Source organism: Protopterus annectens, chromosome 4.part1, assembly GCF_019279795.1.
Source record: "Protopterus annectens isolate FY-2018-M chromosome 4.part1, PAN1.0, whole genome shotgun sequence".
Taxonomy (NCBI): Eukaryota; Metazoa; Chordata; order Ceratodontiformes; family Protopteridae; genus Protopterus; species Protopterus annectens.
In genome coordinates, this window is record NC_056734.1 from 891,506,575 (window position 1) to 891,526,880 (window position 20,306).

Consider the following 20,306-nt stretch of genomic DNA (forward strand, 5'->3'; position numbering starts at 1 on the left):
GTTCCATAGCATTTGAGTTTATAAATTCTGGGAACCTTTGGGCTAGGGTGTTGGAGCTAGAGTAATGCTCCCAGTCTATGTTTGGGTAGTTGAAGTCACCCAATATAATGGTGTTTGGAGAGACCTTCATATTTTCCGGTGTTCTCAGGAAGGCCGAGTGGGGTTCCTGGGTTTAGGAGGGTGGTCTGTAGCAGGCTATAAACTGGAAGGCAGTTTTACCCTCTGTTAGTTGCACATGGATAGTCTCTGATGCTTTGTGCTGTGCCACCAACCTGGAGGTGTGGGTATCTTTGACAAATATTGATATTACCCCTCCTTTTGTGGTTCGTACAAGTTTTGGGGCCGAAAAGCATGGTATGAGGTATAACCTGGTAGTGCTGGGGTGCTCTCGGGAGCCTTGAACCAGGTTTCTGTTACTGCACAGATATTGATGTTCTCCATGCTAAGGAGAGTTTTGAGTGTGTGCATCTTGAGGTTTAGACTTCTGGCATTGAGTAGCATTACTCTTAGTTTCTTATCCCTTGTGATACCTATGGAGGTGGGTTTGTCTTTTGAGCCTTGCCTAAAAAAGGCACTATGGGGGTGGCAAGAGCCTTTGCCAATAGCCGAAAGCCCAGGGGTGACAGGTGCAAGCCGTCCCTAGCGAAGCATCTTGGCTTGTCGAGCATGTCATCCCAGGCTGACAGGCATTGGATCCCCTTTGAATGACACCAATACTTAAGCCAATTGTTGAAATTGATCATCTTGTCTTCATATTGTGGCATCATTCTTGGTGAGGCTAAGATGCTACTCAAAGTCAGGGTCATACCGTCCTGGGCTACATGCTCAGAGAGCTCCTCTATGTCTCTTTTCATGTAGTCCAGGGAGGTACATCTCAGGTCATTTACACCAGCATGGACAATGACTGAGTCATATTTGTACTTGCCTTGGAGTGACCTGAGTGCTTGAGTTTTGTGGCGGAGCCTAGCACCCGACAGGCAGCGCACCGTGACCTTCTCCTTGTTCAGCCTGGTGAGCGGGACGTCAGTGTGTCTGATGATGGAGTCACCTATTACAAGTGTATCAGCTGTGTTGTTTAGCCTTAAGGGCTGTGACTGTTCGGCACACTGGCTTTGTGAGCTATGTGTTGCACGTGTTTTGTTTTTGGGTAGTGGTTGCTTGGGTGTCTGCTTTGGAGGTCTCTGCTGCTTAGGCAGATTTTTATTTAGAGCCTCCGAGTATGTTTTTGTGTGTTTATGTGTTTGATTTGCTGTCGTGGTTGGTCTATGTGAGACTGGAATTGTAGTGAGTGTGGTTTCCTTCTTCTCCTGACTGGTTACGCCAGTACTGAGTTGAGAGAGCTTAGCCTCCAGTTTGGCTATATGGTTGCATCTCTCACATGTGTTGGAATTTGTTGGGAGGAGGAGAGGGTTGTCTGTGTACATGAAGCAGTTGTAACATTGCCTCAAGATTCCCAGATTCACCAGCTGGACTGGAGAGGAGATTGACAACTGACCATTGGACATGCTAGAATAGTATTGGGAATTCCTTTATAATTGAAAAAAAGGGCCAGTGGGGAACAAGGTACTCAAGGGGAGTTTGTGAGGGTGTAGTGCTTTTAATTTTTTAGTGCTGACTTATATAATTGCTTTAGTGAGCAAGTGCCAGGCTTTAGATTAGTAATAGGGTGGTTATTATGAGAACTAGATCAGTTCTAAGGGAAAAAGTGAAGAGCAGACTTTGTGGAGCCGAGAATGGTTTAAACACAATTAAGCGGAGCTGCCCGATGCTGCGCTATGCGCAAAATCACGCAAAGCCACGCCAAAGCAGGTTTTATACAGGGGGACTTGAAAGAGCTAGAAATTGGCCCAAAATGGCCAATAGACTACCAGATTCTTGTGCTGGGAACACTCCTCCAGGGATAGATAGGTTGCTCTAAGCTCCCCACTGCCACTGGTGAACAAAGATGCCTCCCTTTATCCAAGAAAGGAAATGGGCAAAACAGGAACTTTCCAAAAGTCCAGAATACAGCAAAGCCTGTATTTGGACTACTCTAGGTCAGGAAAGATGGGAAACAAGGATAATTTTTTAGTTTTTTTCTTTTTTGCAACAAACAGCAGGAAAATGCAATAAATATGTAACACAGGCTAGTGCACTTGAGTGTGTAGCTTCAACAGGTAAATGCAACAAACAGGACAAACATTAAAAGTGCAGGTGCAAAAACAACTTTAAACAATTTTAAACAGTTCAAGAAGCAGAAATACTTGCAGTTTAGCTAGACTGGACAGTCGCCCAGGTCTTTTTAAGATATCATTAATGTAAGTGTATGTATGTGTGTGTGTGTATATATACATATATATATATATATATATATATATATATATATATATATATACATACATATTGTACTGTAGTATATTGTCAGACAAATGAAATGCATTGTGTTTTTAAAGTTTTTTAAGTTTGCATTTTTCTGATGAAGTCAATTTCATATAAAGATGCAATTATCATTTTTTACAGTTATATTGTTATGGTCTTGATGTGTTTTTCTTTTTCTTTTTTTTTTTTTTTTGAGAATTTTGACCAAACACAAATATTTCATCCAAGATGATCTTAGCTATGACACAGTTAAAAATAATCTGGATGCTATTTATCCACTGTGTCTTTCTGAACTCTTATCCTTATCTCAAGCCAATATTAGGGCAAACCCCAGAAATAAACCCATATGGTAGAGCCATAATGCAAACAAGCTTTGCAATAAAAGGAAGAGAATTTTGACAAAAGTAAAAAAGAAATAATTTCTAGAATGATAGAGCCCTTATTGCTGAAATAAACAATAAATCAAGAGTTTAATAAAATCCACCAGAGCCAAATTTGAGGTTAAAATAGCTACCCAAGCCAAAGACAATCACAAGGACTTTCTTATTTATCCCAAAGTAGCCCTGAAGAGGTACAAAAAAGTGAACCAGTAACATGGATAACTTGAAGTTTTATTCAGCAATAAAGACCAAATGCACTTGGTCTTTATTGCTGAATAAAACTACGAGTTATCCCCTTGTTACTGGTCAGCTTTTTTGTACCTCTTCAGTGCTACTTTGGGACATATTCGTGTTGGAGTTTTTGCTCTTTTGGCACTGATACCATTTGTACTTTATTTATGTTTGTAATCTCAAAAGCACAATACAGTAACATGATGATCTGATTGTGTATGATGTTACCTGCACTGATGCTGAAGGTATGGCAAACTTACTAGTCAATAGATTCAGCTCTAACTTTACCCCTCTCTCACCTCCATCTGGCCCTCAAGATGTACCTAAAAATGGCCCATCTCTAGCTCTCACACAAGACCCAGTCCTAAAAGTGCTTTCAATAACTAAAAATACTGCATCAGTGAGTCCTGAAGTGTGCCTAGATACATCTTAAATAGCATTCAGCATGATTTATTCACCTCCCTAACAACGCAGTTCATCCTCAGCCTCCATACAGGTTTTGTGCTAAGTGAATGGAGAAGAGCCACAGTCATTCACCTTCTACAGACCTAGGTAATTACAGACCCATGAGTCTGACCGGCCTCATATGCAAAGCCATGGAAAGATTTATCATGGAATTAATCAATAAGGACATAGGGAACCTCCAAATGGAAAGTTGGATGTAGATGTTGAAGTTGTGGGGTTGTAATTCTAAAATGAAATTGACAGAGGCAGGCAATGACCAACCAAAGTTCAAAATTCAGTTGAAACTATCACACTGATTGTAGATTCCACATACTGAATTCCCTAAACTGAGCTGTACTCAATTGTTTTTTTTTTTTTTCATTTGCATGCTGAACTTTGAGATCACAATATGTTTGTACTTTTTTGCATCCTTGCAAAGCATTATAATGTTACACTGAAATATTGTGCGTGTGTGTGTGTGTGTGTGTGTGTGTGTGTGTGTGTGTGTGTGTGTGTGTGTGTGTGTGTGTGTGTGTGTGTACGTGCCTTTGTTTGTGTGTAGTTTTATATAATGGGGAAATTACTTACTCATGAGACTCGATTTCACATAAAATATGTCAGGAGAAGGCCAGCATGTTTATACATTGTTGACCAAGTTAGCCCGTTGGGCACACATGTCCCTTTTCAGTAGTGACCTGAGAACACTATCCAGTTAAGAGACTTGTTCAAATCAAGGTTGTAGGGTTTATAAAGCCACAAACAAGTATGAGATGTTGCTTCTGAGTTTCATATTATTTTGTGAAATTTCACATTCGTAATGCAAACAATTGTTTAATGTATGTACATTATCTCATTTGACAGCTCATAAAATCTCTAAAGAAGGCAATTGAGCCTGCTGTGAGTGACATCAGGATTGACTGGTATGTCCCAGAAGCTGTAGAAGCTCTCCTTTCACCCAGTGATATACCACCACTTTATCCAGGAAATCGCTTGGTCAGCTACTGTACTATCTTCAATGTTGCTGCATTCCGTGGGAAGAAATCCCGGGTGAGTACAGCCAGTGGTAGAAAGTAAAGACTCAGAAGTGTGTGTGGTGGGGGTACTAGCTTTTTTCTAGTTGTCTTGGAAATTAAGAATAAAGGATCATAGAAATTCAGAACGACAACGAATCCAAGCAGCAAAATTTAATTTCTATAGCCAAGTTCTGCTTTGATTTATTAGGAATAAGCAGAGGCGGCTCGTGGCATTGGACTGCCGGTCTGCAGCCCTCTCAGTTGTTTTGGTCTTGTGATTTACTGTAAAAAAAAAAAGAAATCTTTTTTTTTAGTTTTAATTTCGAGTCTGCGACTCGAAAGTATGCGCATGCGCATTGCGCACCTTACCCGCGCGGTTGTAAACAGCTTTTTTTTGTTTTTTTTTTGGTTTTTTTTGTTTTCTTTGCAGCCTGGAGGAGCACATAAGGCATCATTGTGATGCCCAGAAGTCTATGTGGCAGCGGTTCCAAACCGCATAGACTTGGAAGGGGCTCGGACTGCAACGTCCGCAGGCACGTCAGTCATGACGTGCCTGCTGGGCTAAAGCCTAAATGCTGCTGATTGGTTGTCGCTCTCTTCCCGGGCTTTATGTGCTGGGAAGAGAGTGAGAATCAGTTAGTTCAGTTTGGCTTAGGAATCAAGCAGCTTTAATTATTTGTGATGATCCATTTTTGTTTTTGGTGGATTTATTTGGACAGCGGAAGAAGAGCAGAAGAAAGAAGAAGGAAGAAGAAGAAAGAAGAAGAAGAAAGTACAGAGTGAAGGACGGGTGCAGAATAGATGTAAGTGTGTTAATTGTTAATATCCCTTCACATGAGGGGATGGGACAATATGCCTTTTCAGTTTCGTGTGCAAGGTGTGGACTGGCAAGTTGTGGTGGTGGTCAAATTTTCAAAAAGGAGAGCAGGAAGGTTTGATCTAATTAGAGATCATGTGGAACTTTGAACAGGTGTAGAAGCCATGGAAATAACTTACTGAAGCTCACTTTCAGTGAACTTCAAAATATTTATTTATTTTTCTTTTTATAGGGACAGACATACCTACACTCTCCCATGTGGTGACACCATGTGACTCACATAATTATATAAATCCCATGTTTGCACAACAGTGGGGAAAATGACAAGCTCCACTGGCACTGAAAGTAGCTTTCAGGAAATGAATTTGCCAGCATCAGTTCTCACCAGAAGAGTGTTTGAACAAGTGAGGGCCTCCCATTGATTTACAGACAGGTCAGACACCTCAGCCTTCCTGGGGGAGCCTATGCTAAGCCACTAGAAAACATTTTCCATGCACTAGTTTTCTGATTCAGGAGGGTTTGTGGAGGTTCCAGCATATTTGCACAACTCCTCCTTCTTGCACAGGTATTGAAGTGATGGTGTCAGGGTCATGCTTGCAAATATTTGGTGGACTTGGAGAAGACAGATGATTGCATCTGCATAATGTTTTCTGAGGGGTATTATAAGAGTAAGGGGCTTCAAGGCAGGGTCAATGCTACATACTGTTCAGTCCCTGTATATGTGGTGTGAGAGTTGTATTTGCATTCTTGGTGTGGAGTTAAATACATTCAAGGTGGGTAGACTTGCTTGAAGAAGGTACATCATCAGAATGCAGTAGACATTGGAAGATGTGACACCAAAGAAAGATAAAAAGGGGTGTTCAAAATGTGAAAACATCTTTTCTTTATTAATACATTTTTTGGGGAACTAGAATTGTTGGTGGATTCATTTGAACATAGAGGCTATAGTGATACTTTATTAAGTGAAGCTTTTAATAAACTTTTTAGAAAAACTAATAATAGTCACAAGCATATGATGCACAAAAATGTAAGAATATTCAATAACTTTACAGAAGATAAAGAAGTCATGTATTTTGTAACCAAATACAGTTGTTTTTCTGGTGAACTTGTTAAGATAGTTTCTCAATTTTGGAATTATCTATGTTCATTAAGTAATGTTAAAACTTGGTTAAATGCTGACTTAAAATTTTCATACTGTAGGGGTAGAAGTATTAAGGACATGCTGGTTAAAAGTAGGTTCAATTTTCCAAGTGAAACACTACAATATAATCTTATTAGGAAAGGCACCATAAAATGTGATAAATGTAAAGCATGTAAATTCATTGTTCCCTTCTTTGAACACATTAACAATATGGCTTTTCAAGTAAAACAATCTTTTTATTGCCATACAGAAAGAGTAATTTATGCTTTACGTTGTTCATGTCAGAAGTTCTATATTGGAGAAACTAAAAGAGCATTTAAAACAAGGCTCTTAGAACACATCAGGGACATTGTGAATAAAAAAGCAGAGAGTCCTGTAGCAATGCATTTTCTACAATATCATAATAGTAATCCTAATGATCTATGTGCAACAATTTTGGAACAAATACCTAATTGTAAATATAATAATATAAATGCAAAATGTTTATTGCAACAGAAAGAGGCAGTTTTTATTTTAAAGTTTAAAACATTGTGTCCTGAAGGTCTTAATGAAGATTTTAACTGGAGAATGCTTGTTAATTGAATAATTGTGCTTTTAGCATTCATTATATTAATTGATTCAATTAGTGTTTGTGTATATATACTTGATTAGAGTTTAGTTTCTTTGTACTCCTTGAAGGCTCAGGCCGAGACGTCAGAGGATATTTTCTTTGGAATAAATTGCTATTTAGAGGATCTTGCTGCTGTTGTTTCTTCTATCTTTTCTTTATTACTCTGCTTTCAGCCAAAAAAAGTTGAAGTAGCTTGTTTTATGTGCATAAATCAAATGATTGCTAGAGGTCCCTGCATTATCATTTTTTTTTTCACAAAGCCTGATTAACAAATGTTAAATAAAATTGGCAGGCATTTGAATTTCAGACTTCATATTCTTCAGAAAATACATAGTAACACGACCTTTTATTCTAGCAATTTTCTAAGTTTATAAGATGAATATTTGCCATTTGTCATTATTTTTGGGACTGTATTGCCCCATTATTGGCTTTGTCCAGTTTTTTTGTGCTAAGGTTGACAACTATGGCAAGAACTGAATTCACTGAATATGTCTGAGGGCAGTATTCCCTCATTACTGGGTTTGTCCAGGTGTTTTGTGCTAAGAGGTTTACAGCTATGGTGAGAACTGAATTCATTAAATGATAGCCATTTAAGTTTCAGTCTTCCTCTCTTTCACAAAGCAGCTGATATGGCATAGTGGTATGTTGCTCTGACTGTTTTGCACAGGGACCTTGGCAGTAAAATGTATGGTGGTAACACAGCATTTTTCTTTCACAAAGCAGGTGATTTGGCATAGTGGTATGTTGCTCTGACACTTTTGCACAGGGACCTTGGCAGTAAAATGTATGGTGGTAACATAGCATTTTCTACAACTTTCCAAGATTATACAAGCAATGTTTAATGTGTCCCTGGTTTTTGGCCTTTTGAGCCCCCCCCCCCATAAATTTGGCTTTTTCCAGATTTCTTGTGCTGCAAAGTTGAGATGCAGTTGAGTATTGAATAGATTTTACAAGGAGCTGAGAGCTGCAGGGGAAGAGACGTTTAGTGCTGCTTATGGAAAATCAGCTTGCAATGTTAATAGCACAACAGGTTGTGTACTTGCTTTTGATGCAGAAGGTTGTTGGTTCTACTCCCACAAGGGGTGAATGCTGCTGTACTGAAAACGTTGATACTAACTATGAGCCTGTTATCTTGTTTGCCATCCATTTCCTATTGCAGTATTACTAGCTTATAATTTTTAATGTAATATAGGCAATTTATTCCTCAGGGGCATCAGACACTTCGATGAAACCATGAAATATAAAGGTTTTTGCTAGCAGCAACCTCTTCATTAGTTACAGATTTATTTAATGCGGAATTATTTAGATGACTTTTTTACTTCAGAGATTGTGCATATTTACTGATAATGGTGGACTGTAGAATTGTGCATATTTACTGATAATGGTGGACTGTAGAAGTTTGAGTAGACTTTGATGAAGGAAATGTTCTGAATTGGGCAGTTTTGTCATTATTGGTGCATGCATTTTGTTTCATTGTTTACTGGAAAAATGTTCAAAACAATAGGAAGGTGTATCAAAGAGCATATGTATGTTTCATATGCAAGGGGCCTATGATTTGAAAACAGCACAGAATTAATCTTTATTTGCCACTGGTAAAATGTATTTTCTTTGAATGTGGGTTTCAATGCTGTTTCAATGAATGTGAGTTTCAAGGGCAGAGAAGTTTTATTGCTAAGTTTGTTTAGCAGATGGCTTGGTGTTTGTGCTGTAAAATGCAAAATAAAACTTTCAAATGAAGTCCAAATCATCATAGAAGTAAATCAGTATGTGCATTAGTGTTTATGGTAAATGGAGTGAAATAGCCAAGCAATGGGATCATTAGAATGGCAGCAGCAGGAGGATCCATTTGACCATGATTTTGTGAGGGGGAAGGGCGGCAAACTTAGACAGCCCCAGCTGAACTATACCTCCCAACTGTCCAGATTTTCAAAGAATGAATAGATTTTTGCTTCTTATTTTTGGTTTGTTCCTCATAAAATTTGTGGCAAATCATTTAGGAATTAAGTCACTAAATAATGACACACTGAGTTTCAGACTTCATAACCAGTGCATGCTAAAGTAAGACTTGTTGTTCTATCAACTGTCTCAGTTTATACAAGAGCAATTTTTAGTACTGTTTATATGTTCCCCCAATATATTTGGCCTTGTCCAGATTTACTGCATTAACAGGTTGAGAGGTACATACATGCAAATTACTTTATAGAATTAGGCATAGCCAAACCTCTTAACTGTCCCTGATTTTGGCTCAAAATGTTGCTCTTCCCCTAATAATCCCTCTGCAAAATAGCAATTTTGAAAGAAAACATGGAGGGTTTACAATTAAAAAATAACTGTAATCATAGTTATAGATTACTTTTATTTCAGAAATGCATGTAGATTCTTTTATTTTGTCAGCTGCTCAAGTTAGCAGTACTAATATTAAAGTGTCCCTTCTTTGACAGGTTCCCAGCTGTATTGTGTGGCTATTTTATATTTTTACATCACATTTTTGGACCATTTTTCATAAAATTGTGGGGTTTTTTTGGCAAATTAGTGACAAATCATTAAAGACTGAAGTTAGAAAATAATGACAGACATTTAAGTTTCAGATTTCATACCATTCAGAAAATTCATACTAATGCAAGACCTATTCTATTATCTTTCTAAGTTTATAAGAGCAATATTTTTAAAAAAATTGTCCTTGTTTTTGGGCCTTTGTCCCACTTCTTTGTATGGCTTTGTCCAGATTTCTTGATCTGAGGTTGAGAGTTATGACAAATGTGTTAGGGTCATCACAGTCAGCCAGAGACATTTCAAATTGTGACATACTTGTTGCACCCCACTCTCCCATGTAGTGACTCTGGATGTGTCGAAGCAAGGCAAGGAGTAGTTATGCAGTGTAAATGTGCAGAGTATTCCCCCCCCCCCCCATCCAAGGTAGACACAAGTACTAGAGTGGCTTTTCATCTGTCCTTGATTTTTGCAGAATGGTCTGGTTTCTGTCATATTTTGTGTACTGTTGATTTATGCTTATTACTCAAAGTGCCTGTTGCTCTGTGTTTAAGTAGCAATACTTTAATGACCATCAGTTAAGCTTGGCTGAGATGGTAAGATGCAAGTAAGCTTTAATAAGCATACTGTTAAAGAATTGCCAACATTGAAAGCCTTTCTGTTGTTGCCATGTAGAGAATACTTAACTAGATAATGTATAAGCCTTGGGTATTGAAATGCATATGACAGTATTTTACATTATTTTAAGAAGCTCATTACATTTGGAGACTTCCAGTCATCTCTGCAGGCTTTAACCATAAACTAAACAGAATGCCAATCGTGTGGTCCATAACCTGTACAGTAATCCTTGTAAGCAATGTATCTTGAGCTTATTTCTTGTTTGCTTTTCATTTTTTACTTTGATCATGTTTTCCCCATGAAACAAGTAGATAGTTGTCAGGCAGCAGGTCTTTTTTTGGATAAGGAACATTTTTACAAGTGGGGGCATCAGAGATTTCTACTTTCAGCATGTTACTTGGTACTTTAATAAAGCTGAATATAAATTATAATTAGAACTGCAGTGCAAGAAGTGGTTTGAGTTGAGTGCTGCTTGTTTTTCTTATACTTGATTTTGACTGGCATTCCATTAATGTATTTAAAAAGTAATTTATTTTTCATGTCTCACAACCTTTTTGTTTCCATCTAGATATTAAGTAAGCTGTCATGCAGCCAATGCATTGAAATATTTTTATTCTTCTACACTTCATTTTGTCTTGATTGGACTCTCATAATGATGGTTTGGCACCCACGGCAGTGTATTTAGTTATTTTTTTGTGGTTTTGAGCATAGCTCCCCCCCTTTCTAGTTGGCCACACCCCTTCCCATTGACCCCACCCATTCAGCTGTCTCCTGCAGCCCCCCTTTGATTTGAAGTCACCAGCCGCCACTGGCTCCCCCCCTTTCTAGTTGGCAACACCCCTTCTCATTGACCCCACCCATTCAGCTGTCTCCTGCAGCCCCCCTTTGATTTGAAGTCACCAGCCGCCACTGGGAATAAGTGTCCTGTTACACTGCTCTAGGTATGTCAGCATTCCAGTGTGGGTTTTTATTAGCACCACTATTTCCATTTTAGCATAGACTGACAAATGAGGACATGAAACTCTTTGCCAGATGTGGTTAAAGAATATAACTTGTATTTACTGAAATGGATTAGCAAATACAAATTGGCCTATAAGGAGACCGAAAGTTTTGTCTTAAACAGGTTCATACTATAAATATAGAAACCATTTTTAAATAATTTGCTCTGCAGGATCTGGGCCATCCCAGGAGCACTAGGCATATCCTGCAATTTGCCTCAGAGTCATGCAGTAGGCAAATGGAACCAAGGGCTACAGGAAAAAATTCTTTAGTGGCCTATAGTCTTAATGCTGTGTTCTACTGAATCTTCTTTTCATCTGAATTAATCACATCTCTACCCTTGCATGATACAAAATGAGATACACGCAAAGAGTGTTATTGCAATAGCTGATATGCAGGGGGTATTGTGCTTTGCATTCAAAGTCTAATTTAGAACACATTGTTTAGTGCTGTAAGCATGCCAAATCATAGGCTTCCTAATTATAAATGTGTAAGGAATGCTCTGAAGGGGAAACAAGAACAAAAGTAAGGCAGTACTTTATATGACAAATTAACACGCGGTGGTGGTGCTGCGGTAGCGTTGTCGCCTCACAGTAAGACGCTGTCTGGTTCAAGTCTCAGCTAGAGCGTCTTCTGCGTGGAGACATGGTGAATGGGTGTACCTTCATTGAAGGTTGTGCATCAGGGCTGGTAACTCGGCACGTAAAAATCAGCTACCAATCATTAGCGGACCGGAGTTTTGCTGTGGCGACTCCTAACCGGGAAAAGCTGAAAGACACAACAACTTTATATGACACATTGACAAAAATATAAGAGCCATTGCAAGGCCTTTCATCCTACCTTACATGCTAGTTGGTACTACAGTCCTTTCCATTGTATAGCCATTGCTTCAGGACTGCTCCTTTGTAGTTTCAGAGGGAAGTCTGTGAGCCAAAGATGGGCTGGTAACTATGGTTCTTCCCTCCTTATCTACAGTGTAGTAGGCTTCTTACTAATTATACTTTTTTCAGGGAGCACTCACAAGATTGGGCTATCCTGTCTTTGTTTCCCATATAGCTGGTCTGTGCCTTTCACTGGGCAGTTCTTTATTGTTTTAACTCATCTTGTTATTTACTCAGTCAATTCATGTTCAGTCTGAGTCATTATTTCAGTGGCAACCACCTTCCTTTTGGCTGCAAATATCTATTTTATCTTCTTAATTAACTGCACCTCACAAATATACTCAGTGCTCCAATGGCAGTATTATATAAAATAATATTCAACACATTTTATCCATTTAGTACATGGTATTAAGTAAATAATTTTTGCCTGTTTGTTTACATTGCTGTTTAAATGCTGCTTGCTTCTCTTGTATCTTTAAGAATGATCATGTGCAATAGTAACAAGAATGCATGTTTCTTTACACCAGCTTTATTGCCACTTTGTTTATTATTGCTGACTTTGTCTTCTCTTCTCAGTCTCATCTTTTTAACATTTTAAGCACAATTTGTAGGCTGTAGGGAATTTATTATGGTTAAGGAATATTTGCTACCCATGATTTGGTGCCTGGCTTAGTTAACATAGCGATTTTAGCTGTGTTAACTATTTAAAGGGCAAAGGGTACTGGCCTGGATTAGTGTGATTTTTAGTTACTGTTTCCAGTTTATTGTGATTTACAGCTTTATTGCTATAGAACACCTCAGCAGTTACAGTGTGTTTTAATTCCATGCTGCTACAATATTCACTTAAAGGTTATAGCTAACTATAAGCAGAGTCTACATCAATAAATATTAAGATTTCATTAACTTTGTAACTTATGTGTGTTCCAGGAGAGAAAAAAATGATGTTGGTGTGCTAACAATGGAATCTGGAAGCCATTTGTAACCATTTTTTATAGGTTTTTAATACAAATGCAGGACAAAATAGCTCAGTGCAGCTATTAATAATACAACACTAAATATTAACAATATTAACAACACTCCTTAGACACCCTAAGAATTTTTGGGATGATGTAAAAAACATTGGCACAAACAAAGTTTTCACAAAATCAGCTTCAAAAACCATGATTAATATAGAGAACTAAAATGGAAAGCAAATGTAAAATTTCAATAATAACCATTTTATTGTTATTATGATGTGTTCGAGACATGAATGCTAAGAGGTTTGCCTCAGAAGCAAAGCTCGAGGCATAAATTTTGGCATCAATACCAAGATCAGACAATGATTGGTTAGGACTGGTGAGACCTGATCATAACTCTTTGTAGTGTATGGAGTTTTATCTACTCCGTGTGCTACCAGTTACAAAAAAAAAAACAAAAAACAAAAAAACAAAGGGTTTTACTGACTTTGAAAGCCAGTAAAGCAGTTAGCAGTTGCTGTCCCATAGACAGCCAATAAATATTATTTGACAAAAATGTCAGGGACAATTTTCACATTCTGTTCTTACTTAATTACTTACAAATTGATGTCTGTAAACTTCCACTGAAAGAACAAAAATACAAAGTGAGTACTTCAGGGGCAGTTAATAGTGGAGGAACATTCCTTCTGTGAGACTGGACCATAAAAGCACTCAGGGATGTGTATCAATGGTTACAAACCTCTTAAAGCACTGATACAGTTGGCTCGCACTACAGAAGTGCTTTACAGTTTTTTTTTGTTTGTTTTTGTTTTTTTGGGAGCATAATAAGTGTCCCATGCACAACAAAGACTTTTTAAACAAAATAGAGGATAGCATTTCTGATCCATCTGCATAATTCTAACCACTTCAGCAACTCATCTACAATGTCCCCTAGTTTACCTGTACATAAGCGCCTTCCTAATCTAATCTAATCTTCTGTTTCAAAAGCAAAAATAAAAGACCTTCTACACCAAACTGGCTTTCACTACAACCCCAAATTACACACCCTCCATCCAGAATTACTTCCAGCAGGCAACCACATTCTTTGCAATTGTCTTACAGACACATATTATTTTCAATCCTTCAGTAACAGCTGGTATTACAGCACACATGCCCCTCCCTGGTTTAAAATATGTATTATATTATCATGCCCAAAAATAACTACACAAATTTCTAGCAATCTATACTGCACAACAGCCAATATCTCTCTTTTAGTAACAATTCTTAAATCTGATAGATGAGCCAATTATGGGAAAATACAAAAACATGATATTTTCAAAGGAAGACAATGTGGTTTCAGGTTCATAGGTACAAGGCCAGCTGTTCTTGCAGGCCATTTGAGTATAAGTTATAGATAGTGTACACTCTCTTACACTATCTATAACTTATACTCTTAAACTAATTTGTGCAAATATGGATCAGGGACTTTTAGCAGGCACCATTTTCTTGACTTAAAGTAGAAATTTAACAGAGTAAACAATGATATCTTATAACAAAGATTAAAGCCAAGTGGTGTCATTCAAAAATGGAAACCTGGACAATTGAACATTTACAGTTCTGGTGTCCAGCTATATCCCACCAAACTACCAACAATTAATGTGACATCCCTTACTATCCTGGGTCAGTAACTAAGGAGCTTCAGTCCTCACTACTGACTCCAATATGAGACTGTCTCTTAAACAGGAGTAATCATTCACAACTTTCCCCTAAGAGTTCAACCAGAACATGCTCCATTTTCTTAGGACTGGACTATATACCTCTGTCCACCCCTAATGTAACTTCTTATTGTGCACTTCAGAGCAATGTGTCTCAGTTTAAGACCTCAGATACACTCACTCTCAAAGTAAATTTTAAATCTCACACATCCAAACACTTCTGGGAAAACCTGACACAGATTTCCAACTGTGTCCCTTCCCCAAAATAATATGATAATGCTGCCACCAATCAGAGTGTCTTCATGCCATTCAAAAGGGGGGTCCAATTATGAAAATTAACTATCACAATAAAATGATAGCTATAACCAGAAGTAACCAGACCTTTGAGGTGACCTGGGAAGTATCAAACAATTATAAGCATTCTCTAATCTCTAAAGGAAAACACTGATTTCCAGCCCCAGTGTAAAGTAATGCAAATATTTAATAATAAATAAAATGATTAAAATAATGTAAATCAATAGCTTTCAATAAACATCAGAACTCAATCACCAGAAATGTAAAATTAAACTGTAGGATAGGAGTACATTATTCTAGAAAACCCTATCTTAAATCAAAGATTTCCTAATCTAACTAAAGAATACCATCCCTGATCTAATCTAACACATAACAGAAAGGCAAAAGACAGACTTACACTTTTTGCTGAGTTCTCTTTCATGGGTGTCCACTGATTGCACAGCACTGTAACTGAATGTACATCACAAAACTGGTCAGCACTTGAAAAAACTGCAGTCGCAACTGTCTTACTTAAAAAAAATAGCAGTCAGCTGTTTGAAAAAGTTCTTTTTCTGTCACTCAGCTATTTAAATAATAACTTAGCAACCAGGAACATTCTAATGACATTAATCACTGTTCATCTGATTCTCCAGAGTACTTTGTGATGTCAGCACAAACAAGTGCAATTAGAAATGCATCAAACACTGACAGATTATTTAAACATTCTGTTTACACAGGGAAGTACTCAACTTTTAAAACTTTTTTACATACTCAAACAATTAGACATGTTGGCATATAATATAAATTAATCTGAGAATATATACAAATCTCCTGCCAGAATGCTAACACAGATAACAGTCTTTTCATTTTCTTCACAACAGTAATAAGAAATAATGTGTAATCTGTCTGTTATTTAGTCAGGAAAGGTATCCCTCAAGGGTCTGGGTTCACTCTTTGGGATTTCCATCACATAAACTGTCTCTTATATGCTGATGCCATCATTGTTGGCAGAACTCATATGTTCCCTGTTACATTAAATAATAATCATTAGACAGATTTCAGTGCTGTTTGGAAACATCTTAAAGAAAATGGGTTAAACCTATATACAAGCAATATTTTATTTGAAATACTCCATAGAGTTCAGGTAGAGCAACTGCTTATAATGTAAAATCGCACAGGGATCCCTCTTCAAAATTTAGTCTCTTCACCCCTGATGCCTATAAAGCCATTGCCTTTAATGTCTTAAAACCAAGGGTGGAATATGTCCTTCCTATTAGGATTAGATAAACCTATACAACACTAAAAGTTTTGCAAAGTATAAAAAAATGCAGTTCTTAAATAAAAATGTAACTGTTCATAGTGGCACCTACATCAATCCTTCTTTTAAATACATTAATCTTCAGATTAATCAATGAACAATACTACCCATCTTTACTACTTTAAATAATAAGCTCCTCCTATAGTCTTTACTTGTATGAATGAAGAAAACTCCCAAAAACAGACTTAACGTTAAGATTATTGTAAGATCATTTTCCAAAATAGCCTTAGCAATCCAAAAATAAAATCACTTAGGAAATGTAGAATGTTAATAATTTACCTCTGCTTTAGATTTTAGAAAGTATTTAGAAACAACCATGCTTAAATATTGTGACTTCATAAAGTTGTACCACTCAAGTATAATTTTCCTAATATGTAAGCTGAGCACCTACCTCATTATTGTAAATGTTTTGTAAATATGTAAATGTGCCTTTAGCTGATGGTCATGCATGATGCTAATTGTATTCACTGAATTCACATGTATATTCCAAATTTTATATGGTTAAATAATTGATTGTTGTATTGCATTGCTTTTATTGTATGCTTGCATAGCTCAAAATGCCTGGTCTGTGATTAAAAATGGGCCTTGCACCAGCTCACCTGCCCAGTCAGCAAACAAGCAAAATATTGTCACGTTAGCAATAAGAAATTGTTTATTGTAGTGCATATTATTTCAAAACTATTACTATCTGCTTGTATGTTTATGCTGTTGCTCCTGATTATTTTTTCCATATCTGTTGATTTAGTGATAAAGTGTTATCTTAAACAAGGCGTGCATGTTCAGGAGAGAAAAATCATTAAAGAATCCCTTTTGCATAGATTCCTGAATCCAAATGGTAGCAAATTCTTTCCAGTTGTCTGGCACCCAGATAAAGTACATATAGCAATTTTCTAGACAGTCAAGAACTGCTGCAGATTATAAATGATCTCAAAGGAATAAAATATTATGCAGGTCTCTGAATGGCTCGTATTACATTTGTTCATCACTGCAGCTGTCTCAATTACAAGGCCAATTTTCTAAATAAGAGAATGGAAATATAGCAGCTGAATGTTAAAGATGATTAATGCAAAGCTACAGCCTTTGCTATCTGCATCACTGGAAAGAAGGAATGCACTACATAAACCTTTGTTTGCTTGGAACAGCTAGTGTTTATTAGCCGAAAATACGCTGCAATAAACTGTAGTGCACTGGTGCTTTTCTGTTCTTGTTTTTTGGATTTGCACTAGTGCAGTGCCATGGGGTCTTTTTTTTCTTTTTTGACACTGGTATGCAATTTAATGACAAAGATTATGAAACACTGGATAGTCAGCTTCCACATCCATTGGGAGTACTGAAGCTATTGAAGAAGTTTTTGAATCCACAGATCTTATCATCTACAGAAAGGGCAATATTATATATTGCAGCCTTGCAGCCATATTTAAACAGATATTAGTAGTCATTGCATATGGAAGTGAACGTTGCCAGCAGCATGCATCATTTTCATTCTCAAAATACACACACACACACACACACACACACACACACACACACACACACACACACACACACACATGTACTGGTACTTAAGAAGATTGTTAAGGTTGTGTGTTCTATTTACATGCCAGGTAAATAGATGAATTTTCCAATACTCACACTGCAGCACAGCATGAGGAGGTTGCTGCACTCCTGAGTGGGTCATCCTTCAGATGAGACATTAAACTAAAGCCCCATCAAACTGAGTTGCTGGGAACATGGGCAATGACATTTATCAGAAAGAGTAGAGAGAGCTTCTTGATGTCCTGGCTAAATTTCTCCTTGTCAGTATGGGGTCTATATTAGAACATCGAAGTGTCAGGTCTTCAAATGTTCTAATATCGACACCTAGTAACTGAAAGTTGAAAATAGCAAATTTTTAGATAACGAAATTATTTCCTAGAGAAAGAATTCAGTTGTCCGTTATTGTTGCTTCACTATTTTCAGCTCTGCAGTGGAAAGTTACTGTCGGGTTCAGGTAAGTGTGCGATTGTGTGGACGTGAGGGTTAGGGTGGGATAGGTGAGTTAGGGTTAGGGCGCATGTCAGGTAAGTGTGCGAATGTTTGGACATTAGGGTTAGGGTGGGATAGGTGAGTTAGGGTTAGGGCGTGGGTGAGGTGTGTGTGCAATAGTAACGGACCTTAGGGTTAGGGTTTGGGTTAAGGTAAGTGGGTAGATAGTGGTGTATGCACAGTTTAGTGTAGGTTTAGATGTAAGATTTTAGATGTATGTGTGTGGATTGCTGTGTGTTTGGTGTGTTTGTGTTGTGTGTATGTGTTTTGGAACAGCAACATTTTTCCCTAGGAAAAAAGTAAATGTTCTAGATTTTCGGTCTTACCGGTTTTCGATTACTAGGTGTCGATATTAGAACATTCGAAGACCTGAAACTTCGATGTTCTAATATAGACCCGTCAGTATGCATACCATCTTGGGTGTCTCCTGAAAAGAGCTCACAGTCTTAGTGGGACTAACCTGGTCAACAAAATGCAAATAGACAGATAGCTAGATGGATAGATAGATAGATAGATAGATAGATAGATAGATAGATAGATAGATAGATAGAGAGATAGATAGAGAGATTGTTTATAGTAAAGGATGAGTTGTAAGTTGTATAACAGTTACCTAATGACTTGCAAAACCACAAGTGAGATTTATGAGTACAAAGCTTCTTTCAGGAAAAGGCATTTACAACACATTACCTTAGATGACATGTGTTGGATTCGTCTCATATATCCAACACATTTAACATATTTTCTTTTGTGTGTATATGCATGTGCAAGTGTGTGTTTATGTGTTTTAACTCCAAATGCCAAATATGTGCTTTTCATTAGTGATTTTAAGTAGTCAGTTTGATGTAGAATAGCATTTTTGTCTAAATAGTTAGTCTGCCTTTACTTTTAAAGTTCTACTGATCTGTTTGTTTAAAACATCAGGAAAATATATTTTATAAAGCCTAGGGAAGTAAGGCTTCGAAACTCAAATTCTGACATTTCAGATAGAAGTATAATGGCCATCAAAAATATGGGTTCACTGTGCTCAACAGTGACAGGCTACCACCAATGTATGATGAGTAGAACCTCCACAACTATGTGAGGGTAAAAGGTATGGTTCTCCATTCCATCAAGTTGCCTCAATAAATATAGAGGAAAAACAACAAATAAGAAAACTAAAATATAAATATTCATAAAAATAAATCATTAGACTATAATAAAATATGAAAATAAATCATTAAAATATAAATAAGTGAGTAGGCCGTAACAGGGTGTATGAAATTTTCAGTTACCTTGGGCTATCGCCTACCACACATTCCAAGTCATGGTTTGCCTTAACAGCTGCTGACCAGGATTATAAATATTGGCTTTCAGGGCCATTCCACCCCTATATTCTGAGTTCAGTGCCTTTCAGTGCTAAAACATCAACAGTAAGTGAAAGTTGACATTCACATATTTATACATGCACAGTAATTTTCAGTAGAGACTAAAAAAGACCTTTTAGTGCTGCAAACCTTCCCTACTCTAGGCTTGTTACTGTCACCATCTGGAATGTGTCTAGCACATAAAAATAAGATTTCCACTTACTGCATGACATTTTGAGAAAAAAAACTGCTACTAGAATAACTGTAGAAGTTGTGAATAAGCTTTCTTTCTTTTGGAGATAATCATCATCATAATCATCAACCCCCTTTTCGCATTTTCTATAAGGGGTTTGGATGTCACATCATCTGTAATCATCTCTCTCAGGTCAGTTCCACTCTCCTGTCTCTTCTGGCAGTCATGCCAGTTATGGCAGGTCTTCTCTCACACAATCTCTTCTGCTCCTTACCTAACATCCTTATTTCCTCTGGGTCTTCTTCCTCTCTTTCAAAAATCTTCTTCACCAAATCATCTTCTGCTTTCCTGTACATGTGCATAAGCCATCACAGTCTGTTCTTTTTAAAGCTGTCTGCAATTACAGCTACTTTGGCTTCTGTTCTGATGTTATCATTTCTTCATCTGTCCAACAGAGAGCATCTTACCACCCATTCAAGCACCTCATCTACATCGCCTCTAACATTCTCCACCATTTTCCAG

At 37.4% G+C, this 20,306-nt stretch overlaps 1 protein-coding gene across 2 annotated transcripts in view; it reads left to right on the forward strand.

Moving 5' to 3' along the window:
* The window catches only part of VWA5B2 (von Willebrand factor A domain containing 5B2), a 1,682,718-nt gene that overhangs the window by 1,372,175 nt on the left and 290,237 nt on the right, over positions 1-20,306 (forward strand). For both annotated transcript variants that reach the window (XM_044070629.1, XM_044070630.1), the window contains one exon: positions 4,275-4,460. In XM_044070629.1, coding sequence (XP_043926564.1) covers positions 4,275-4,460 — 186 coding nt within the window. The remainder of the gene's footprint in view (positions 1-4,274; positions 4,461-20,306) is intronic.